This window comes from Miscanthus floridulus, chromosome 18 (assembly GCF_019320115.1).
Source record: "Miscanthus floridulus cultivar M001 chromosome 18, ASM1932011v1, whole genome shotgun sequence".
Taxonomy (NCBI): Eukaryota; Viridiplantae; Streptophyta; class Magnoliopsida; order Poales; family Poaceae; genus Miscanthus; species Miscanthus floridulus.
Window position 1 is genome coordinate 10,260,524 of NC_089597.1, and position 25,571 is coordinate 10,286,094.

Consider the following 25,571-nt stretch of genomic DNA (forward strand, 5'->3'; position numbering starts at 1 on the left):
GAGCCTCTTGCTATTTGGAACAAGGAGCTGGAGGGTCTTACCTTGAAATTGTTTTGATTCTTTGTCAAAGGGCTCCCGAGCATATACCTGGTTTTTTTATCAAAAAGAACTCGGATATATCTCGGTCCGGGTTCTTTTCATCATGAGTCCTTGAAGTGGTTTGTCTTGAAGAAGTCTTCTTGGTGACGTGCGCTTTTTCGAAGAAAAAAGTGCACTCACTTAGTGTAGCCCCCGAGCCTCTTGCTATTTGGAACAAAAAGTTGGAGGGTCTTGAACCTGAGTTGTTCAAAAAACTAAAAAATCTTTCCTGTTGCAGCCCCCGAGCATGTATCCGGGTTCTTTTGTTCTGAAAGAACTCGGATGCAGGGTCTTGGCATATTCTCTGGTAGTCTGCTGTTGTCAGATGTAGTTGTATGGTGGTGGTTGAGTGTAAATGTTGTTTGTTCACGAGTTGTACAGTGTTGGTATATCCTTTCGAATATGCTTGTCCTTGAGTATTGTTCATTCACGTCTGAGTCCTCTTTTACTGAATTCTGTCTTTTTACTTTGTCCTTTGTTAGATTTGTTCCGTTGGTGCTCCCGGTCCATGTGCACCGCTCCTTTGGTCTATAAATACCCTCCTGGTGTGCTATTTTGATTCATCAGGCATTTTACTGCGTGGTCTAAAATCTTCGTAGTCATGAATATGATAGTTTCTGAAGTAGAGCAGCCCCCGGGCGTATCTTGTAGTTCTTATATATCTTGTCGTAGCTGGATGGAGTATTGTGATAGAGATTAGAGGTAGACTAATCTCGTAGCGGTATTGTACCAGGAGGTATGTGGCGGTAGTTGGAGGAAGTCTTGTGATGTGGAATACGTTCCTTCATCTAGCAGTTCTGGGTAGACCCCCCTTGCCTGTTCTACGACTGTCCGATGTAGATCAACGCCTGATCCGTTATCACATTGGACTTGGGTAGACAGATGCCTGTTGGGCTTCCCTATTCCATGTTGTCCCGCCATGCTGCTGACTTCCACCTCAGATGTACTGTGTCCGTCCTTTGAAGAAAACAGTGTAGGCGAGTGCGGTTTGTTCTATCGAGTAGCAATTTGGAACACGTAGTCGTTCCAGAGCCTAGTTGTGTCCGGGTTCTTTTTGCTACCTTGTTCGTCGTAGTACCAAGTTCGTTGGGTCTTGTAAGACGTGTAATCTTGTATTTTTTGAAGCCATTTATAATGGAAAGAATTTTGTCTTCTAGGTTGTCATTTCTTTTTCTGCTAATATCCTGGTTGTTTGCGAGATTTCCGAGTTCTTTCTATAAGAACTGAGTTCTTGTGTTCCTTGTGAGGCAACCCTTCATTGCTTCATTGTTGATGAGTTCTTTTTGTAGCGATATGTTAACTCTGCCTTGGTGCTGGATGGATAAGTCTGAAATCTGTCTGTTGAACTGTACCGTTGTGTAGAAGTGTGTCGCCCGTCATTTTAGCTTTGTCAGTTGTGTTGGGAAATGAACCGTTGTGTTCTCATGCCGTATCAAAACGGGCCTAATGGGCCGTAAAAATCTATTTAAAGGCCTTCTTTCTTCTTTTTCTTTACTGCCCTGCTTTTGCCTTGAAACCCTAGTTCTTACTCCACCGTCGCCATTGTCGCTGTCATCTGAGCGCCGCCACATGACCGTCATCGTTTCTTAGTGCCTTATTGCCTTCGCTAGTATATGGGTAGGAAGAAGTTCGCGAGCAAGTCCCAGGCATCCTTTGTAGACGAGGAGGCATCACTTTCTGTGATCAAAAATCAAGAATTCATGGCCATGAGGGCTGCTCAGAAGGTCTGGCCGGCTCTGACTATGACTGAGGATCAGTTGCGTGAGCTGGTCAGTGATTGCCTGATCCAGGACAAGGAGATTGTTGAGTGGAGAGCTCCAGGCCAGCATCGGGTTCCAACCCTAGGCTTTAGTGAGATTGTTTTTTTGTCTCCTTTATCTGTGCTGGTCTTTGCCTTCCTGCCTCCGCCTTTCTTCATCGCTTTCTCAATTATTTTGGGATTAGCCTGAACCATCTTACTCCCAATGTTGTCCTTCATCTCTCTGTTTTTGTTCATCTTTGTGAAACTTTTCTTGGAATTCCTCCTTCTCTTTCTCTTTTTCGTTACTTCTTCCGTCTTAAGCCCCAACCCCGCAGCGATAACACCCATGTTCTTGGTGGCTGCGGGATTCAGTTTCATCAGGGTTGTAAGGGTAGATTCTTTGATTATGATTTGGTTGATTCTGTGAGGGATTGGCGTGCCGACTGGTTTTATGCCGCCAATATGATCCCTCCTCTTGCTATCCATTCTTCTTCTGGTCCCGTGGTTAACGACTGATGGGAGAAGAATCCCATGATGGCAGATGAGCTCTAGGCGATCAAGCCATTTTTGGAGAGGATATGTGCTCTGAAACAGCAAGGCTTGACTGGCTTTGGTATCGTCTCTAGTTTTCTTCGCCACCGTGTTCAGCCTCTGAAGGAGCGAGAAAACTACGGTTTTGAATACTCTAGAGTGGAGGACCCTTCTCGTATGGTCCCTACCCTTGAGTTGACCGATGAGGAGGTGCTCGAGCACCTCTAGAAGATGTTGAAGGGAGTGAGCGTCATCCCGCATACTGTCCCCGAGTACTGTGCTAACAACCCACCTCCTGCTATGAGTTGTTTTTTCTTATGCTGGTACTTTTCGTATTTCCTTTGTTGTCTCCACTTTTCGCTTAATAGTTCTTGTCTGGTTGTTTAACTCTTTTATAGGAATTGGGGCGTAACTTCGTTGACCCGACCCCCCTTGATGACTGCCCTGCCATTGTGGAGCTTGGGGAGAATCTTGCTGGGGCATCTTTAACCAGTAAGTTTCAAATCACCGCAATGTTTCCTGGTGTTTCTTCCGCAGTTCGTGGCACCCATGTAGAGTATGTTCCTCATCTAGTTCCTCAAGCTCCCCGCAGTGGCGGAAAAAGGGGGCGAGCGGATTGTTCTTCTTCTGGTCTGCCTTCCACCAAGAAGCCTCGCCAATCGAGTACTCGTCCAGGTACTCAAGTTATAGGTAGCGTGCTCCTAGGTGAGCATATTAATATGTTTTGTCTTTTTGTTGTTTGCTTTTGCCTCTGACCGAGTACTTTTCTTCTTTTTTAGATGGCGCTATGGTTGCCATGCTTGAGAGTGAGGAAGAGGAGGATGATGATGTGGCCCTTGTTACGCGTCGGTGAGTTGTTTTCCTGTTTTTCTACTGTTGAACACTTCTTTTTGTTCTGACTTTGACCTTGTTCTCTTGTAGAAAGTGGTTGTCGACCTCAAGTTCTTCTGGAGCTCCGGTACTGACCATGCCACTCCAGTTGCAAGGTGGTGGTGATATTTTTGCTGCCATAGTTCCCCCTCTACGGCCTTCTGTTTGTCTTGGGGGTTTCATGAAGAAGAAGATAGCAAAGTGAGTGAATCCTGGTTATGTTTCTCTGCTTCTGTTTTTTCCTCTTCCCTGATTCATATTCTTGTCGTCGATTTTCTTTATCATTTTGCAGGCCTTCGCCTTCCCTCAATCCTCAGTCGACTTCTTTTCAGTCTTTTGGTGCGCCCCTGCATTCTGAGTCTCTGGACTCGGAATGTGCGGTCGGCGAGGTTGCTGTGAGGGCGACAGGGTTCTCCGGTGATCCTGATTTGCTTACTTTGGAGGTGACCATGGCCGTGGCGGTGGAGCCATCTAGGGAGGTAGCCGGGGCTTCCTAGGGTACGGCTCTAGTCTTGTCTTCTTTGCCTCAGCCGGCTTCTCCCTCTGCTCCTCTTCCTAGTGGCGTTCAGCGTCTGGATGATGATGTGGTGCAACAATTCGATGTCACTCATCGGTTGTCAGAGCTGACCACTGCCTGGGGGACCTTCGCGGCCTCTTTTGGTGAAAAACTCTAGGTAAGTCTTTTCTGAAGTTCTTTCTTTGGATGTTCGTCTTTCTTCTTTTCTTATGTCTTGTTTTTCTCTTTCTCTTTTTGCTCAATCTTTTTCTCGGGATCATACCGGCTTCTTTTTCTCATCTAAAACCGAGAAAAAGTTGTCTTCTGAGGTTAGCGCCCTAAAAACAGAGCTTGATCTCTGTCAGGCCGAGATGGAGACCGAGCGTCAAATGCACCAAAAGGAGGAGAAAGCTCTTCGTGCTCAGGTGGTTGAGGCAAGAAAGCAGAGGGATGCAGCTGTGGAAGCCATGAAGAATGAGTGCAATGGTATTGCGGGTTCTTTTTGTTTCCTCTTGTATTCGAATTTTCCTTTCTGATGACTTGTTTGTGGTGCCTGGTTTAGCTCTCTGAGTTGAAAAGCAAAAGCTTTTGGAGGGTATTGAGGAAATGAAGACACTCGCCCGCAATAGTCACAATAAGGCTGAAGAGGTAATTATTCATGCTGAAGAAGAACTCGCGCTTGCTAAGTTGATTAGGCGAGGAGCTGATAGGGATCTTGTGCAGGCCCAAAAATCAGTTGAAGTCTTGATTGGTAAGTTGGTGACGGCTACTGAGAACTGGAATGCTTTGTGGAAATCATTTCGATCAGTAGTCGATCTTCTCTAGACTCCATCGGATGATGGTCAATCTTGGGCTCAGTTTATTCCCCAAGTTCCGACCCATTTCTAGGAGTTCGTGAAGAGATGCGCCCAACTATGTACCAGAAATGTTCTTGCTCAGGTCCGGGTTCTTGCTCTGGAGATGCCCCTGTCCAAGATTGCAGAGGAAGCTGAGAGTCAAGAATATCTTGATGCTATTGAAAAGATGGAGCCTGAGGTCGAAGATTTGGCTAGGAGGATTGTAGATAATCTTGATATTGATATTTCTTCTCCTGATGGCGATGCTTGATGTATTTTGACTTTAGTATTTCAGCTTCTGTAATAAGGATATTATACTTCTTTTTAAATGAAGATCCTTTATTTTTTGTTGATGTCTTCTTTGCCTGGATGTCTTTGATTTAGTCAAGTGTTTTTCATGCTTTTGACTGTGCTGTGTAAACAACTCGGTATTTGTAGATCTTTGTCTTGACAAACTTTCTTGATTTGTCGAGTACTTGTTTGGCTTTCATATGCGCCGTGTAAACAACTCGGTTTTTGTAGATCGTTGTTTTGACAAACTTTCTTGATTTGTCGAGTACTTGTCTGGCTTTTCTTCTGGTTGTAGTAGCATCTTAGGATTGGTTTGGGTGTTAGCTTATTAGCTACCCTCATCGGGGGGCTCAAGTATCTTTTCAGCTCTTTTCCTCTTAGCCGATATGCTCAGGCGTAATTTCAGCCATTTCACTTTTTTGGATCGGGTGTTAGCTTATTAGCTACCCTCATCGGCGGGCTCAAGCATCTTTTTAGCTCTTTTGCTCTCATCCGGTGTGCTCAGGCGTGATTTCAGCCATTTTGCTTTTTTGGATCGGGTGTTAGCTTATTAGCTACCCTCATCGGCGGGCTCAAGCATCTTTTCAGCTCTTTTGCTCTCAGCTGGTATGCTCAGGCATGATTTCAGCCATTTTGCTTTTTTGGATCGGGTATTAGCTTATTAGCTACCCTCATCGGCGGGCTCAAGCATCTTTTCAGCTCTTTTGCTCTCAGCCGGTATGCTCAGGCATGATTTCAGTTATTTTGCTTTTTGGATCGGGTGTTAGCTTATTAGCTACCCTTATCGGCAGGCTCAAGCATCTTTTCAGCTCTTTTGCTCTCAGCCGGTATGCTCAGGCGTGATTTCAGCCATTTTGTTTTTTGGATCGGGTGTTAGCTTATTAGCTACCCTCATCGGCGGGCTCAAGCATCTTTTCAGCTCTTTTGCTCTTAGTCGGTATGCTCAGGCATGATTTCAGCCATTTTGCTTTTTTTTATCGGGTGTTAGCTTATTAGCTACCCTCATCGGTGGGCTCAAGCATCTTTTCAGCTCTTTTGCTCTCAGCCGGTATGCTTAGTGGAAACAACTTGGGAAGATTCATAATAAGACATCTGTTGTCGAGGAGAACCATCTTTATTGATCATGATCGTTTACATGGTTATTGAAAACAACTGGGGAAATCCATAGTAATACACATATTGTCGCGGAACACCATCTTTATTGATCATGAACGTTGATCTCTTGTGGCTTGTACGTGTATTCTTCCTTGATTTGTTTTTCACGCGTAGAATCTTCTTAGTTGGCTGATGTGCCATGTATTGTTGACTTCTTTTCCATCTTCATTTATCAACTTGTACGTGCCTGGTCCGGTGACTTTTGTGACAATGAAAGGACCTTCCCATGGACTGAGTAGTTTATGGCGTCCGTCAGTTTTTTGTATTCTTCTTAGTACTAGATCTTCGATTTGGAGTGATCGAGGCTGGGTATTCTTGTTGTAGTGGCGTCTTAAACCTTGGAGGTATCTTGCTGATTGAAGGGTACCATTTACTCTAACTTCTTCTGTACTGTCGAGTTCTAACCTTCGGATGTGTTTTGCTTCTCCTTCGTCATATTGTTCTATTCTTGGCGACGTCCAGATCAGGTCAGCAGGTAGTACGGCTTCTGATCCATAAACTAGGAAAAAAGGTGAATATCTGATGGCTCTGCTTATTTAAGTTCGTAACCCCCATACTACTTTGGTTAATTCTTTGATCCACTTGGATCCATAGTCCACTAGTTCTTCATACAATCTTGGTTTTTATCCGGCTAGTATGAGTCCATTAGCCCTTTCTACCTATCCGTTGGCTTCTGGATGTGCGACCGATGCGTAATCTATGCTGAAACCGCAATCCTGTGCCCAACTTTGGAATTCTGTAGCTGTAAAGGGAGAACCCAAATCTGTTATGATTCGATTGGGCATGCCGAAGCGATGCATAATGTCTTGGATGAACTCGACTGCTTTGGCTGCGCTGTATTTTGCGAGTGGTTTGTATTCAATCCACTTGGTAAACTTGTTGATTGCTACGAAGATGTACTCGAAACCGCATTTTGCTTTCTTGAGAGGTCCTACTTGATCCAGCCCCTAGCAGGAGAAAGGCCAAGCGGGAGGGATGTAGATGAGATTGTGAGCTGGTACATGAACTTGTCTTGCGAACATTTGACAACCTTTGCATTTTCTGACGAGTTCTTCTACGTCTTTTAAAGCGGTTGGCCAGTAGAATCCAGTGCGGAACGCTTTGCCGACTAGTGTTCTTGAAGCGTCATGATTCCCACAGCACCCTGAGTGTATTTTGACTAAGATCTCTTTGCCTTCTTCAAACGAGACACATTTTAGGAGTACTCCTGATGATGCAGCTCTTCTGTACAGCTTGTCCCCTACTAGGACGTAGTTCTTGCTTCTGCGAACAACTCGGGTAGCTTCTGCTTTATCTGCTAGCGACTTCTTCTCTTTCATATAGTCGATGAAAACCTGGGTCCATGAGGTGGTGATTACCAAAATCTGGGTGCCTTTTGCTGGGAGTTCAGGGGTTATCTCATCAGGTTGTTTGATAGAGGGAGCCGATAACTCCACTATGAATACGCCGGGTGGGACCTTTGCCCTATCCGATCCAAGCTTGGCGAGGACATCTGCTGCAATATTAGAATCACGCAGAACATGTAGAATTTCCAATCCTTGAAAATGTTTTTCGAGTTTTTGTATTTCGGCACAGTAAGCGCCCATATTTTCTTTGGTGCAGTCACAATCTTTGTTGACTTGGTTTATGACTACTGCCGAATCGCCATATACGAGTAATCGCTTGATTCCGAGGGTAATTGCTACTCGGAGTCCATGGATGAGGGCTTCGTATTCTACTTCATTGTTTGTGGCTTGCCATAGTATCTGAAGGACATACTTGAGTTGTTTTCTGTCTGGAGAAATAAAGAGAATGCCTGCACCGGCTCCACCTAGCTTGAGTAATTCATCAAAGTACATCTTCTAATGGTCAAGGATGGTATTTGGCATGGGTTGTTGAATCTCTATCCACTCGGCCACAAAATTGGCAAGGGCTTGAGATTTGATTGCCTTCCGTGGGGTGAAATTGATATTTAGAGCACCAAGTTCAACTGCCCACTTAGATATGCGCCATGTTGCGTCTTTATTGTGTAGGATGTCTCTGAGTGGGAAATCTATCACCACGGTAATCTTGTGGCTTTCAAAATAGTGGCGAAGCTTGCGTGAAGTGATCAGGAGGGCGTAGAGTAGTTTTTGCACATGCGGGTACCGAATTTTTTATTCTGACAGTACCGCGCTGATGTAGTATACGGGTCGTTGTACTTTATATACGCGCCCTTCTTCTTCTCTTTCTACGGCTATCGATGTGCTGATCACAGTAGAAGTTGCCACAATGTACAACATCATGTCTTCGTATTTCTTTGGAGGTGTGAGAACAGGTGAGGTTGTGAGGTACATCTTGAGTCTTTTGAAAGCTTCGTTGGCTTCTTCTATCCATTCGAACTTGTCTGTCTTCTTTAGTAGTTTAAAGAAAGGTAACCTTTTTCGCCGAGTCTTGATATGAAGCGATTGAGGGCCGCCATGCAGCCTGTTAGTTTCTGCACATCCTTGACACTTCAAGGAGGGCCCATCTCTGTTATGGCTCGAATTTGCTTGGCGCTGGCTTTGATTCCATGATGACTGACCAAGAAACCTAGTAGTTGTCCTGAAGGAACTCCGAATACACACTTGCTTGGGTTCAATTTCCACCTCCACCTCTTCAGGTTTTCGAAGGTTTGCCTTAAGTCTTCAATTAGTGTGTCCGGGTTCTTTGTTTTTACTACTACATCATCCACATATGCTTCTACGTTTTCGCCAATCTGATCACCAAGGCATGTTTGGATAGCCCTTTGGTATGTGGCACCAGCATTCTTGAGTCCAAACGACATGGTCTTGTAGCAGTAGGCGCCGAACGGAGTGATGAAAGATGTCTTGCTCTGGTCCTGTTCTTTTAATGCAATCTGGTGATATCCTGAATAGCAATCAAGAAAGGATAATAGGGCAGATCTTGCTGTCGAATCAACTATCTGGTCAATGCGTGGTAGCCCAAATGGATCTTTCGGGCAGTGTTTGTTGAGATCTGTGTAGTCGACGCGCATGCGCCACTCGTCCATGTTCTTCTTTTGTACTAGAACTGGGTTTGCTAGCCAATCTGGATGAAGGATTTCTTTGATGAATCCGGCTACCATTAGCTTTGTGATTTTCTTTTTAATTGTTGCCTTCTTGTCGGGTGAGAATCATCATAACCATTGCTTCACAGGCTTTGATCCTTCATTGACATCGATTCTGTGCTCAGCCAACTCTCTTGGGACACCTGGCATGTTGGCCAGCTTCCAAGCGAAGATATCTTTGTTGTCTCGAAGAAAGTTGGTGAGCGCGAGTTCCTATTTTGCCGAGAGGTGGGCGCTGATGGTTGCCGTTTTGGAGAGATCACCGGTGCCCAGGTCGATTTGCTTGAGGTCGGCTTCTTTTGGTGGTGCGAGGATGCTGGGCTTTTTAGCCGGTATCTCTAGTTCTTTTGGGCTCATTTCTACGGCAATAGTGGCTATTTCTTTTCTACCATCGTCGGCTTGTGCCTTGGCTGCAATTTGAATTGTCTGAACGTCATAGTTAAAAGCGCGCTTCAAATCACTTCGAAGGAAAAGGACACCGTTAGGCCCTGGCATCTTAAGCAATAGGTACGGGTAATGCGGTATTGCCATGAATTTTGCTAGTGCTGGGCGCCCGAGGATTGCATGATATGATGAATCGAAGTCTGCAACTTCAAACTTGATGAACCCTGTTCGGTAGTTTGAGGGAGCGCCAAAAGTAACTAGTAGAATAATTTGTCCAAGTGGCATAGCCGCCTTGCCGGGTACTATTCCATAAAAAGGGGTGCTTGTTGGTGTAATCATCCCGTCGAGTTGTTGTCCCATCTTCCTTAGCGTCTCTGAAAAGATAATGTTGAGTCTGGCTCCCCCATCGATTAGTACTTTAGTGACAGTCATGCCAGCGATAGTTGGATCTAGAACCAGTGGATAATGGCCCGCGTTCTCTACGCTAGTCCATTGGTCTTCTCTTGAAAATTGGATTGGATACTATGACCAATTGAGATATCTTGGAGTAGCCGGTTTTGCTGCCATGATGGTTCGTAGAGCTAGCTTTTCTTGATGTTTACTTCTAGAATCTGGAGCTCCAGTGAAGATTACTGCTACTGTCCCCCTAGATTTTTGGAATCCCTTTCCTTCGTGGTTGTCTTCATCTTTTTTTTGATTGTCTTCCTTAGTGTTTACCTTATTATCCTTTCTCGTGTATCGCTCGTTGAATGTGTAGCAGTTTCTAGTGGTGTGATTTCCTTTAGGATGCAAAATGCAACGCATATTTTCAATGTCGTCATACCCTCTGAGTTTGGAAAACTTTCTTGATTTATCAGCCATCGCCACGGTGTTGTCTGGTCCACGTTTTCTTTCCTGATGTCTGATGTCTCGATGATTTCGCTTGTCCAAGTTGTCTTGATTGTTTTTATCCGGGAACCTTTCTCGTGTCTTCTCCTCTGCAGTAATCATCTTTTCTACTGTGCGTCTGAATTCTTCATTGCTTCTCGGGTTTTCTTTGCAAAAGTCTTGAAATTGCCACCTAGCCATAATTCTATGAGAGAAGGCTTCGATTACTTCTCGTTCAGTGATGTCATGTACTTGGGCACGTAGTTCGCCAAATTGTCGATAGTAATTTCTGAGAGTTTCACCTTCTTTCTGCTTGAGTCCTTTTAATTCTGCGTGGGTGATGGGGTGCGTGATGATACCCGTGAAATTTCCACAGAAAACTCTTTGCAAGTCTTTCCAATTTCTGATTAACCCTGGATTTAATTTGTCGAACCATTAGAGGGGCATGGTTTCCAGTGCCATGGGAAAAAATAAGGTCTTGATATCGTCGTCTCCTCCAGCTAGTTCAATCAACTACGAGTAAATTCTGAGCCACTGCTTTGATTCGGTCTTGCCATCATATTTAGAGTGGTTGGACGGCTTGAACTTGTGAGGTAGTCGTATTGAAGCAAGTCTGTTTGCAAAATAGGGGAATCTATCGTGTGTTCTGCCTTCTTTGTATTCTGATTCGGCACCTCCTTCCTGCCAACTATCGTCTTGGTGAGAGTAGTCCTGCGGGGATGTCTGAATAGGTGCTTCGCTTCTGATCTTCCTTGGTTGCTCGATTCGGTGATTTTGACTATGGTCCCTTCTACTTTCTCTGTTGTGACTTCTGCCTGGCCCAAGTCTCTCGAAAGTAGACTTCTTTTGGTTTTGATCTTCCTTCCTATGAGATGTTGACCTGGCAGGTAGTCTTGAGCGGGCTCTTTCGTCATGCGTCCTTAGGGCTGCTGACTGGAGGAGGTCTCGGAGCTGATCCTATTTTTCACTGGGAAGTGATGTCGCTCCGAGTTCTTCTAGTGCTTCTCAGATTCTACTATAGGGTGTATTCACCGTGCATCTTTCTTTGACTTGTTGTTCTGATTTTCTTCTGTCATACTCAGCCAGGTCTGACTCATATTTAATCCAAGCTTCCTTGCGCTGCCTAGCACGGCGTTGGTGTCCTTGTTTCAATTTGTTTCTTCTTTCTCTGGCTTGCCTCTGACTCTCGGTCTCACCATTGTGCCCCTGGATAAAGGGAGATATATTGGACTCAGATTCGTTCGATGATCTGATGTCGGGTGCTTTTGGGGGGACCAGAGGTGATCAAGGACGGCGAACCATGAATACTTCTCTTGTGTGAATTGTTCTGTTATTGGTGTTGGTTTCCACACTGTCGGAGTTGTTGATGATTTTAGTAGAGGCTTCAAGGTCGCAGATCGAGTCTCCTTCTTGGTAGGGTAGAATTGTTGTAGCCGTCGTGCCGACTAGTTGGGTACCGCTATCTTCAGGAACAGAACATGGCCAGTGGACGATGGAGTCTTGAGATGTTATAGTTAGTATGAGACCTTCCTGAGCTCCTTTTAGTGGCATTCCCAGCACCGGATCGAGGGATCCTTCGGGTCGTGCCTGATAAGATTTTGCCATGTTGTGGAGTTCGAACGGAAAGGGTTCTAGCTTCTTGAAAGAACTCTGAGTATACTCTGAGTTGTATTCTTGATAGGCCGAGGCCATATTCTGGAGCCCCGTCAGAAAAGAACTCGGTTTCCCGAAAGAACTCGGATAAGGCTCCATCTCGGATGCGAAGCCTGAGTTTGAGTTGGATGCGCAAAGCTATGAAATCTAAGTTGGATCGGACATCACGAGCTACGTGAATCTTCTGGTGAGTTGATCTATCGTAGTCACCGAAATAAAAAGGTCTTCATGGTGATCCGAATCTTCGAGGAGATGGCTTTGGAGCTTGCCATCGTCGCCTGCCTCGCAGACCCATGATCCAAAGATGAAGGTTGATCCCATTGAGAAGATCATGTTGTCGAGGTCCGTCGAGCTCTCGGATGCAAATTCGCCGAAAGCCCCTACCTGGCGCGCCAGCTGTTGATGTTTCACCACCGATAGCCCACCACGGGGGTACCTAGGGCAGTTTGTTTGGGCTTCAGCATATGTAGAACTCGACGGTAAATGCAAGAGACAGTCGATTTATCCTGGTTCGGGCCCTCGACCGTGATCGAGTAATAGCCCTACGTCCAGTCGACGTTAGCCTTTGCGTTGGATTGATTGTGGAGTGTTGTGTTACGTTATCTGTTCTTTCTCTCCAGGAACTCTGCCTCGTAGTGTTGTCGTCGCTGGCATCGCCATTGTGCCTATAGAGGAATATGGCGACCAGATAGGCCGCCATATTGTGCCCGTCATTGATGGTGTAGGTGAGATAGTCAAGGCATGGGCGGGGGATATGGTTTTTCACAAATATGGTTTGTATCCTGGTGAGCAAGCAAGCCTCCAGGTTGTCAACTTGGGTCAGCCTAGCAAGGAGGGCGAAGTAGTTGACACGATCGTTCGACGACCTCGCCCCATGTCTGCACTGATCCACTGCCACGCGCCGACCGACAGCGGGGTCACTGTAGATGCGGCGCATGGATGAGCACGTCGCCCGTAGGCTACGGAGGTCATCCATGGGCCGCTCCAAGGTTGCAGCGAGGTGGCCGGTGATCTCAATTTGTACCTCGGCAGGGAGCGCCATCAACGACGTGGGGTGCTGCCTCACCGCCATGATTGTCGGCGTGGATGGAGGTATGACGTGTGGACGGTGGCGAGCCAGAGGGCTGGAGAGACGCAGCTGCGTGATGTATGTTGATTGAGGAGGAGTTTTTCTGTGGAATTTGATTGAGGAGGAGTTATTGTGAAGAACTTGTTTCTCGGTTATTTAAAGAGTATCGTCCGGCCACTCAGTGCACTGTTCCACTTGATCTTGGACATTGGATGTGATCTCGACGGCATAGCCCACAACATCGCTGTTGGGTACGGCATGTTCTTACGTGTGAATCGCACTCCTAATTGATGACCATTGTGGCGGTTGCTTTTCCAATATTTTTTGAACGCTTTGGGTACGTTGTTAGGCCAAGCAACATGAAATATGCACCTTGGGAACTTGATGTTGCCTAGCGAATGGTCGCCACTGAATGGACACGTTGGGTACACAGCGAGGCGAATCGACAGGAAATATGTGCCTAGGGAAGTCGACGTTGCCATGCGAATCGTCACCATTGCTTTGTATAAGAAGGGGGTACGGTGTGTTGCTTTCTCCACTCTGAACTTGCAAAATTTGCAGTTGATCTTTCTCTTTCTTTCTTCCACTTTCTCCGCAAGCATGGCAGGCCACAGTGACTCCGAGATCGAAAACGCATACTCAGACAAGCATGAATTCGAAGAGAAGGAGAGCAAGATCCTACTCAGCCTCTCCAATGGAGGCGTTAGGTTTCGTGGTCGTGGCGAGGGCACCTTTGTGTGTCCTTTTTGCTATGGCAAGAAAGTGCCATCATGGAGTCTTCACGAGTTCCTGCAGCACGCGAATGGGAAGTCTCGTAGAGGCGAGGGGATCTCTAGGCTAGAGCATAGTGCTTTGGCCTAGTATATCCTAAGCAACGACGCCATGGCCCATGACCGCGAGCTTGGTGGAGTTGGGGACTACGGAAGCAATGAGGCGGTGAAGGCTCGTAGGGACCAGAGCCACGTGACCAATAGGGCCAACAATGAAGCACGCAAGGAGAAGGTACTGAAGAAATAACTCTGTGTGATGATGTTTTTTTATCAACCTTCTTTCAATTTTTTAAGTTACGTAGTTCCTGTCACCAATTGAAACAAACTATATTTTAATTAACACAGCGGACCAAGCGTTGCATGGGAAAGGGCCCCTACTACAAGCCTGGCAGATGGTCCGATGGAGGGTCATCCGCATCCCGCTAAAGCTAGTCTTATAGTAGGATTTTTATTTTATGTACTGAATTTTTAGCATAGAATATGTTTGTTTTATTTACATGAAATATGAAATGTTCTTAACTTATATGTATTTTTTGGAATCTTCCTTATCTTTGCTGTGATGTTTATTTTGTATGATGGGGAAGCGGTCTTCTACGACCGATAGTGTGATGGTAGCCCCCGAGCACCTTAGATTTTGTGGCCGTATGACACGTCTATCGTTAGGTGACATTCATAACATGCAACCACCACCGCCGGCAACCTTCATTGCCGCTTCTAGACGGTTAGGATGGCGCCGCTATCATCAATTTCCAAGCCCGCCCAAGTCTCCCGCGCATATTTACAAAGTTTCGCTCAAATTTGTATTCCCGCGGCTCCTACTTTAGCTTAGAGAGACCGTTTCCCCACCCTGTCTGCATCCTCCTCAGTTCTACTATTCCCCATCACCGCCACTCGCCGCTGACAATCTAGTGCTCTGCGCTGCGGCGCCGGTACACCTCACCGGCCCGCACAGATCCACCGGTGACCAAGGTGGTACTCACCGTTGTGCCCACTCGAGCTCACTGCTGCAAGATCTAAACGCAAGGGTAATGCTTTCGCACTTTCCTTTATCCATGTTTCTTGAATTTTTATTCCCCTCTTCACTCATGTAAGTAGGGAGCAAGCTTCCATCTGATTAGTGTGTGTCTGCCACTCCAGCAAATCCTTGTCAAGATGGAGGAGGTACCCAACAAGATGAATGGAGTGGGCATCCTCACATACCATGTCTTGGTCCTCATCCTCCACCGCCTCACCGCCCGCTCCTTGTGCAGCTACAAGTGTGTTTGCCGCTCCTAGAACCACATCATCTCGGACACCGAGTACTGTAAGGAGTTGCCCCAAAATTGTTGCTGGATTCTTCTATCGTACCTAGAAAGGCAAACGCCACTTCACCAGCGTCATCGATGAACACCCCTCCTTGTCCTTCTTGCCCTTCCCCATTCATGATGTCGTCGTCTCAGATTGTTGCAGCGGCCTCATCCTCTGCTGGTGTTTTGGGTGTCGCTATGTTGTCTGCAATCCGATGACTAACAAATGGTTGCTACTGTCGGATAACCTTCGTTCTTGTGGCGAGGCTCGCTTGGGGTTCGATCCGATAGTCTCCTCGCACTTCCATGTGTTTGAATATGGGAAGATGAGGGAGGGTGAGTCCGTAGGTGTGAGCATCTACTCATCTAAGAGTGGAGCTTGGATCTTTAAAGAATTTGAATGGGGCGATGGTATTATAGTATCCACATATATGAGAAGTGTGTTTCTTAATGGCTTTATGCACTGGCTCGGGTTCTCCCAGATCGTTGTTGTTGATATGGATGGAAAGACATAGACGAAAATACAAAAGCCATGTGGTGATGCAATCTCCATCCATGAAGCCCAGGGTTAGTTGTGTTTATGTACTGCTAATATTTACACTATGACTCAGCTTTCAATCTGGATCCTTGAAGACTATGGTAGTAATAGATGGATATTGAAGCATACGGTGACCACGCTAGAGATATTTGGACATCACAATATTGAATTTGGTTACGAGGCTTGTGATGCAGAATACAGAGTGATTGTAGTTCACCTTGAATGGAATTTTATTTTCTTTGTTGGAGAGGACAGAAGACTACTTGCATATGACATGAACCATAGAAAAGTTCATGTCCTCCCTACATGGGTCATCCACTATCCTAGACCTACCAAGAGTCTATGTATCAATGGACCTCACTATCTTCCTTATGTTCCCTTGTTCATAGAGTCATTAGCAGAGCAGTAAAGTTGCATTTATTGTATTTTGTTTGTTCAGGTAGGTAGTTGTTTTGATTCTATATATAGGCCAATTTGGCCTTGGTAACTAAAGGAATGGTGTGTTGAATATTATTAATTCTACTGCTTTGTGCAGGTGGAGTCTAAGTGCTTTTGAATAATTTTCCTGCATTGGCTAGGAAGAAGAGGGGTTCCATGGTGTATTGTCTACCAATTTGAAGGATGCATTAACTATATTCATTTTTGCCTAGCAAGCAGGAGTGCCACATAGGAGGAGCATAGCTACGTCATTTTGTTATGTAAGTTTGTAGAGATTAGTACCTTTAATTTGCAATCTATGTACCGCTTGTGTTAGGACATCAGTTGAGAAATATATTATGGTAAGCATCCATTGTTATTGTAAGAACATGGTTTATGGATGCAATAATTATATCTGTATGCTTTGTGCTCAGTAAGCTATTAAGGGCCATTTATTGTTTTGTTATCACCACCGCTGTTGGTGGTACAAACGTCCAACACCGTCACTATACGTATTATGCGGCAGGGATAAAAGTGTATCACCATCGAATCGTTTAGTAACCCGACACTGACTAAATGATCATCAAAGGTGGATCATGGTGCAAGGCGATGGTGACCATGACCTTTGTACTGATGGTTCATACACTCAAGTGATGGTGATGTTTACCTTTACAAACGTCTCGGCCATCAAAGCGACAACGAAGCTGGACTGTAGATAGTTGGGTCAAAGTACAAGGCGACGGTGCTGGTGACCACTACACAGGTGGTTGATGTGCCCACACGACGGTGATGATAGCCTCCACACAGGCGGATCGTTTATCAATGCGACAGAGTTAGTGTATACCCACAGACGGTTCGTGCTCCAATGCGACGGAAGTAAGGACCTTATCAAAGACGGATCATAAGCCAATACATGGTGTAGTGTACACTATAGTCGGTCTCAGATGCCGACAGTGAGGGCTATGACCATCACTGTCGATAGCTTACTGTTGAGGCCAAAATATGGCTGCAACGGGGTTACGACGTGGTTGTGAAAGGTCTGAGTGTAGTAGTGCAAGGTAGTTCATGAAGAGCAATAAGAATGGATCGTTGTTGCAAAAACACAATCAGCATAGTTGTTAGGTACTTTGATATTTCAATACACACCTCACATTGTCAACAATCCAAAAATGTGTACATCGGATTAAGAGAATTTGAACCTACTGAGCTCGAATTGTCAACACCAATTTACAATGTAGGAAAACAATGAACCACCATCCCAAAAAACCAACAACCTATCGACTCGATCAAACACCTAAGATGCTCTCCACTCAAGACCAAGGGATTCCATCAACCATCTCACACACATCTACAAACTAAATAAGAGACACGATCATAGCCAGAGTAGATCATGTCAGAAGAACGCGGGGAAAGGAGGGCAGTGTACTAACCAACCTGCCCCTCGTGTGTGGCAAGCACCTTCGCCGCATGTCCCCTGTGGGGGCCGCTACTAGTGTCATGGTTTTCCCACCTCCATGCATAGCCCCCAATGCCCTACTCGCCTTCAACTACCAGAGCATCCCCGTCGTGGCCGATGCCGGTGTTGGAGGTGGTGCCACCACCTGTCTCCTCCCTGCACTCTAGCTTGTGAGGAAGAAGGAGGTAGGAGAGGAAGAGGGAGATTAGGAGAGAGTTGAGGGCCTCACCTCAATGATGGCATGCCACCAAGATCTACCCATGTGAGCGTGGCCGCCATCCACGCCGTAATGAGCTAGCCTCGCCATCGCTCGATCTGGCTCCACCAGATTCGATGGCGCCACACCTTCCTCCGACCAGATCAAGATCCCCACCGTGGAAAATGCTCCGGTGAGGATGGCAGTGGCACTTGGCGGCGAATAGGGGTGGCTTTTGGTAGGGGATGGGGGAGAGATGCTCAGCAAGGAATCGCTCTCGCAAGACACGGATTCGGAGGGACAATCGAGTGAGGCATACTCCTTTGCGCTTGGGTGGCAGTCATCTATGCGCTTGGGTATAGGATTGAGGGAGGAGATCGAGGGACCGTGATGATGACAGGCGATTATGGCAGGCGATAGCGATGATGGATACTCATCGAGCCCCATGAGCAGCACACGCACTGACGCGAGGGTGAGGGTAGAGCACGATGGCAAGGGACTATCACGAGGTCGGAACCATGGCAAGCATAATTGTTCGAGTCGGTGTCAAAGTACGTGTCTCTGATGGCTTGGGTGGACTCAAGAACATAAGAATCACAGAGGGGACGCAACGGTTTATCCTGGTTCGGGCCGATCGGTGCCCTACGTCTAGCAGCTGATGATCCTTATACTCAAGAGGACCCAAAATCGAGGGTTACAACAGAGTGTAGAGAGATTTGGTAGGGGGTTAGCTCGGTGCTAATCCTAAGGTTGCCTCGCCACCGGTGGAGTCTTCCCCTCGTCGGAGAGGAGGAGGACGATGGATGCGGCGGAGGAGCTCTGGTGCCCCTCTCTAGGTTGCCCCTGCCCTCGATGCTAAGCAGGAGCGGATCGAATGAGGAATGGAATATGATATGTCTGGGATCCCCTTCCCCCTAAGGTCCGACCTTATCCCTTATATATCGAGATAGGTCAGGTACATGGTGGTTTGGGGAGAAGTGTCTACGGTCTACATGTGCTAGAGTCCATGAGGGCCTTACAGCGGTGCTCTATGGACCGTGGCGGTGTTGTGGAGCCGAAGAAGCCTCGGGCGTCGTCCGGCTACTCTGTTCTAACACTCTACGTGTCACGCTGTGTCGGCTTGGACCGGCCTCCCCCAGGTGGACCTTCTGGAGTCTTCTTGGTGGCAAAGGAGGTCGGATCTAAAGGCTAACATGTGGGCCCAGGAGCCTCCTAATCCCTGGAGCCCGTGGGAACTTGTCTTCTTGTGTCACGCCCAGTGCGTGACCCTGTCACAGGAGCGGCTGGCAAGATCACGCCCGGAGTGCAGCGTCTGGGAGCCCCCGAGCCTCGATGGCCTGGGGCTTGTCTTCTTGCACCCGGCCCTTTTGGCTGGTGTTGTAGGTCGGGCAGGAGCCAAGGGCTGAGCACGGGCGCGTCGTCGATCGGGAGCCTGAGGCTCGGGCGGGCCCCCGAGCCCTGAGCGGGGGCTGCGGCGTGCCCAGGCTCGGTCAAGTCACTTCGGTCGGGAACCATTGATTCCGAGGCTTAACATACCCATATGTTAGGATCTCGTCAGGGACCTTGCTATAGTCCTCCTCGAGCCCCAATAGCAGTGCGTGCATCGAGTGGGACTGTGAGGGCGATAGTGACAACGGAGGCCGCCCAAGTGCGGTGCGTGAGGAGGAGGGTGACTGGCGAAGGCGTGGGCGGGTGTGAGGGTGGCGACCATGTGATTTGGAGCGAAGATTAGAGCATCTCCATCAGATATCCTATCCAATCTACTATACCTAAAAAGTAGTGTTTTAATAGATGAATAGCTGCAGCAAATCTTCTATCACGTCTCCTATACCTATAATTTTTAAGAGATGTCCTAAAATAGGCATCATCTCTTCTAAATAAAATGGACAACTCCCTCTCCCCTGTCCCTATAGAAATATAGGAGACAAGATTTAGGTAATCTAGTGCGGCAGTACTCTCCTATATCCTAAATTGATTTAAGCTAGGGTATTCTCTGAAAGCAACTTATAGGAGATGCTATATGAGAGATCTGGTGGAGTTGCTCTTCAGGAATGTCGAGGACAGGCGCGCGGGCTAGAGCAACGGCCGATAGGATTTGTGAATGAAATCTGGGGCTTTGTTTCCTCTTCGACAGAGGGTGCATGCGGAAGCCATCGGGTGGCCCTGGTTTCGAGGGATGGAGGCGAATCACCGGGTGGGCAGGTATTGGGGGAGCGAGGGGGGAGTGCCCGATGGGGACAACTCCCTCTCCCCTGTCCCTATAGAAATATAGGAAACAAGATTTAGGTAATCTAGTGCGGCAGTACTCTCCTATATCCTAAATTGATTTAAGCTAGGGTATTCTCTGAAAGCAACTTATAGGAGATGCAATATGAGAGATCTGGTGGAGTTGCTCTTCGGGAATGTCGAGGACAGGCGCACGGGCTAGAGCAACGGCCGATAGGATTTGTGAACGAAATCCGGGGCTTTGTTTCCTCTTCGGCAGAGGGTGCATGCGGAAGCCATCGGTTGGCCCTGGTTTCGAGGGATGGAGGCGAATCACCAGGTGGGCAGGTATTGGGGGAGCGAGGGGGGAGTGCCTGATGGAATTTACTCATAAGTGTTTCCTTCTACCGGTTGGACGATTGCCGCACTGGAGGTTTTTTTAGTTGTAGAGATATAATTGCTAGGTCTGGCTGATTCGTTCTATATACTATTTTTTCTGTTGGATAAAATTTGAAACTTTTTATGGTACGGAGCGAGGTAGTAGTGTGGATGACGCTGCAATTAAACGACAATTGCTGTTGGTAGCCAATAATTGGCGAGATACTATTTGATACCTTTAAACGATTTGATTTACTAGATATATGTCTGTATGTTACACTGAATTTTTTACGTGTGCATATATACAGCACGTACGTTCAAGCTGATGGTGAAGCCCGTCAAGAGGTAAAAGAATCTGTCTAGCCAACGACCGGTTGTTTTAGCCTCTTCTAACAACTAATTTTTTTTCATATACTTACACTGTCTTATAGCTATATTTACACCGTATTATTACTATATTTCAATGACTTTCTTTAGTGTAATTTATTGGACAGAGTGATATAATTTGGATATAACACAACTTTTATTTCTATGGATTGCAAATCTCATACCAAAACTTTTAAAAAAATTTACAAATTATTTCTATGAATTACAGATATCAGAGAATATATGTCAAATTATTCATAAATTGTTCACAAATTTTAGAGCAAATAACAGATTGTCCACGAATTGCAGTGAGATCCATCAGTTGCTGCATGCGCTCGTGAGGCTATGGCCGGCGGGGACCGCTTGCATGTGCTGCTGCAGCCGCGTGCCTGGACGAGGTGCAGGAGGCGCTGCTCCCTCTGACCACATGAGAGAGAGGTAGGGCCCGCGCTCTGGCTGATAAAAGGCAGTGGACAGAAGAAGCTGCATTCTCCCGGGTTCCGCACGCCTGAACCAACCGATCCTGATCGGAAGGCAAAAAAAAAAACCGGTCATTGGTAGCTCTCGAAACAACCGGTTATTGGGTAGCAAATCTGGAGTTAAGGGCGTGTTTGGGACTGCTCCGCTCCACGTTTTTCAGCTTTGCTCCACATTTTTTAGCCAAACGGTTTCAGCTCCACGCACTCTGCTCCAGGAAAAAGGGTGGAGTTGTGAGAGCACCTAAAGAGGTACTCCACAAACTCCAGTTTTTTGTGGAGCTGCTCTACGGTGGAGTTTGTGGAGCAGAGTTTGTGGAGCAGTCCCAAACACCCCTAAATGCTCCGGCTCATCAACGCCACGCAACGACACACGTACACGAACTAACAATAATGTAGGGTACTCACAGCGACATCATTTGTTAAGTCACGTGTGGGAAATCCAGACTAAAATGAAGACTACCAACTCTCCATCGCCACTTCACCCCGCTCTATATAGTTCGCTCCATAGTTCACCACCGCACATCAACCAAGCTTTCGGCCATGGCCACGCCGGCAACGAAGAGCCTGGGAGAGCTCGACAGCGGCGCACGCCCGCATGTCATGTTCATCCCGAGCGCCGGCATGGGCCACCTCCTCCCGTTCTTCCGCTTCATCGCGTCTCTCGCGGGGCACGACGACGACGTCGACATCTCCGTGGTGACCGTTCTTCCCACCGTCTCTGCGGCCGAGGCCGACCACTTCAGCAGCCTGTTCGCTGCCCTCCCCCACGTCCGCCGTGTCGACCTCCACCTCCTGCCGTTGAACGCTTCCGAGTTCCCAAGCCATGACCGCGACCCGTTCATTGTCCGATGGGAGGCCCTGCGCCGCTCGGCGCACCTTCTCGGTCCGCTCATCGCTGGCGCCTCCCCGCGCGTCTCGGCCGTCATTACAGACGTGACCCTGACCTCCTACGTCATCCCTATCGCCAAGGAGCTCGGTGTCCCGTGCCACGTCCTCTTCATCTCCTGCGCCACCATGCTCTCGCTCAATGCCTACTTCCCTCTACACCTCGACAAGAAGAGGAAGGCTGAGCAGCACGAGCAGGGGCTAGCTGGCGGCGTCGGCGACGTCGACATTCCCGGCGTGCGTCGCATCCCGCGGTCTTGTCTCCCGCAGCCCCTGCTCGACCTCAACAAACTCTTCACCAAGCAGTTCATCGACAACGGCCGCGAGAACATCAACGCCGACGGCTTTCTGGTCAACACGTTCGACGCCTTGGAGCCGGCGGCGCTCGCCGCCCTAAGAGACGGCAAGGTCGTCCCCGGGTTCCCACCGGTGTACGCCATCGGCCCGCTCAGGTCGCAGCAGCACAGCAACTCAGCTGCTGCTGAGGTCGAGAAGGAAGAAGACTCCTCCCCCGTCGCATGGCTTGACAAGCAGCCAGCGCGGTCAGTGGTGTACGTCGCGTTCGGCAACCGCAGCGCCGTGAGCCATGCACAGATCAGGGAGATCGCCGCCGGGCTGGAGGCGAGCGGTTGCCGCTTCCTTTGGGTGCTCAAGACCACAAAGGTTGACAGGGACGACAGCGCCGAGCTGACGGACGTGCTCGGCGAGGGGTTCCTGGAGCGACTGCAGCTGGGGCAGCACGGCCTCGTGACCAAGGCGTGGGTGGACCAGGAGGCCCTGCTGAAGCACCCGTCCGTGGGGCTGTACCTAAGCCACAGCGGGTGGAACTCGGTGACGGAGGCGGCTGCCGCCGGCGTGCCGCTGCTGGCGTGGCCCCGCGGCGGCGACCACCGCGTGAACGCTATGGTGGCGGTGAGCGGCGGGGTCGGGGTGTGGATGGAGCACTGGAGCTGGGACGGGGAGGACTGGCTGGTGACCGCGGAGGAGATCGGGAAGAAAGTAAAGGAGGTCATGTCCGACGCGGCGGTCAGGGCAAGGGCGACGAGGACCGGCGAGGAAGCGGCCAAGGCCGTCGCAGAGGGTGGCACCAGCTACCGGAGCATGCAGCAGTTTATTTCCAGCCTCAAAGCAACCTAGGACACAGTCGCAAACAAAAAAAAAGCAACCTAGGACACTCCGATCCGATCCATCCCTTGATTACTGGGGCTCGTGAGCGTGATGTCCGTTTATTTCCTTTGTGAAGCTGTGATGTCGTTGCCCAGTGCCGGGTTGGGCGGCAACCAAAACATGTGCTTACTCTTGTGCCGTACGTTAGGTAGCCTGTGCAATCGCACACCTAGCATCAAGAATAAGTGCGTGATGTTGTATGTTTTCAAAAGTGTGTGATGTAGTAATATAATATAATATTGTATCATTCTATTTTTACCAACAATTTACACTCTGCCTTCGAGCATCTCCAATGGTTCTAAAAAATAATTGATAAATCAATGGATTTTTCAAGTGGCTCAAAAAAAGTTGGGAGCATATTTGTCGGGTTCCTTCAACCATTTTCAAAATCTCATTTGTATAAAAGACATTTTGCATCAGGAATTCCGGGCTCTTTTCAAATCACCCCAACTAGTTTTCTTTGTTTTTTTGCACACTTGTATTCGGAACTCCTTATATTCTTTCCCACGTTGGCCGATCAATATGAGCGTATATTTCCGTGCGATTGGTCGATTGTCCCAAGTGCGAAAAAAATGGGAGTTTAGACAGAAGTTATTGTAGAGAGGTTTCTTTTAATCTTGCCAAAGACATCAAAACGCTTGGAGATGCCCTTACCATACCTCTTCCTTTTTCAATAATCGTGCATACTCTTCGATGGCATAATTTCAACAGCCACTGTGGTACCAACCTCTTAATTAAGAGCAACTCAAGTAATAAGACCTCTAAACAAGCCTCTAAACTAAAATTTATATGTCTAACTAAAAATCCTTGTTCTATAAGGATTTGTATTCATTCCATTTAAGTAGGGAGGCCCTCAAATTGAGCTATGGTGAAAGTGTAATTTATGTCCCTCGTGGCTAACGTGGTGCTACGTGATTCGCTCGGGGAGGTAAATACGGCAGGTTCAAAAGTTGAAGAAGTCTAAAAATTTAGTTTTCCCATTGCGACAGGTAAATTGGGTTTTCAAAATAGTTGAGTGAGGTTAGATGGACTTTTTTCAATAATAATAAACAACTTATTCATTTGGGCCTACAACAACCGACCATTTTGGGTCTCATGTGCTAGAGGCAATCCCTTACCAAGGGCCCACGTGCCCCGTTCGGAAGCCACGGTGCAAGGCGACCCCACGTGTCAGTGTGACGCCTCCAGAGACCGGCGCCCCACAGGCACCGGGTCATCACTACAAAAGCGCCAATTTGACGTCGGGACCCCGCATCTCCATTCTCCTCGCGTCCTCGCCCATTCGTTCCGCCTCCCTCCCCGCGCCGCCGCTCGTCGGAGCCCCTCGTCCCCGCCCGCGCCCCACCGCGCCGCCCCTCTGTAGGTGAGGACTGCTCCGGCCCTGTGACATCCGTCCCTGTTTGGAATTTGGCCCATAGTGGCCCATATGCAAGTTAATGAGATATTGTGGAGAGTTTAGTCCCACATTGGTTGTTAAAGGTGGGATAGACCAACATATAAGGCTTCTAGAGTCCATCCCACCATCCCCGGGTTAATCCTTTTACGTGAAGCGAGGACGAAAGCGTAAGTGGGATGGTGGTAGGTGTGGTTCGCTCAACGTGTAGAGTGGATCTGAGCCGTTTGGACTCTAGGGCATTACAAAATGGTATCAGAGCCGACCTTCGCGGCCACGGGCGCGTGCGGGCCAGCGGCGCGGACATAGGGTTCATTGCGCGTGTAGGCCCTGCGGGGTGCACGGCATGGCACATGTGCCGGCACTGGGCGCATGGTTGCGTGTGCTAAGAGGGAATGTTCCTGGTCATCGTTTGCCCAGTTGTGGATGTGTTGGGCCGACGAGGACGTCGGTTCCTTTGAAGGGGTGTATGTGACATCCGGCCCAATTTGGAATTTGACCCATAGTGGCCCATATGCAAGTTAATGAGATATTATGGAGAGTTTAGTCCCACCTTGGTTGTTAAAGGTGGGATAGACCAACATATAAGGCTTCTAGAGTCCATCCCACCATCCTCGGGTTAATCCTTTTACGCGAAGCCAGGACGAAAGAGTGGATCTAAACCGTTTGGACTCTAGGGCGTTACAGGCCCCTTACTCCTTTGGTTTCCGCTGTTTCGTCCCCTTCCCAGGCATCTGGGGTCTCCGATCTGGTGATCTGCCCTAGTCTCCGGTAGCTGCAGGCGACTCCTGGGTCTAGTATTGGCCTCTTTGTGCTGTGGGAATCGGGCGGCTAGATCTGTGCGAATCTGATCGATTGCAGCGCGGCGTGGCCATCCGGACTTCACCTCGCGTGCTTCTCCGGAGCAGGGAAAAAAATTTTGGCGAAATTTCGGCGAAATTTCGTGAAATTCGCTTCTTTCGACCCGGGGCGAAATTGGCCCATTCGGATTTGAAAA

The 25,571-nt window shown here is 48.0% G+C and overlaps 1 protein-coding gene across 1 annotated transcript; it reads left to right on the forward strand.

The window, feature by feature from the left end:
• The first annotated feature begins 21,623 nt into the window (after window positions 1-21,623).
• LOC136519659 (UDP-glycosyltransferase CGT-like) lies at window positions 21,624-23,450 on the forward strand. Its single transcript, XM_066513039.1, has one exon. The coding sequence runs from the start codon at window positions 21,670-21,672 to the stop codon at window positions 23,149-23,151; it is 1,482 nt and encodes a 493-aa protein (XP_066369136.1). The 5' UTR covers window positions 21,624-21,669; the 3' UTR covers window positions 23,152-23,450.
• The last annotated feature ends 2,121 nt before the right edge of the window (window positions 23,451-25,571 follow it).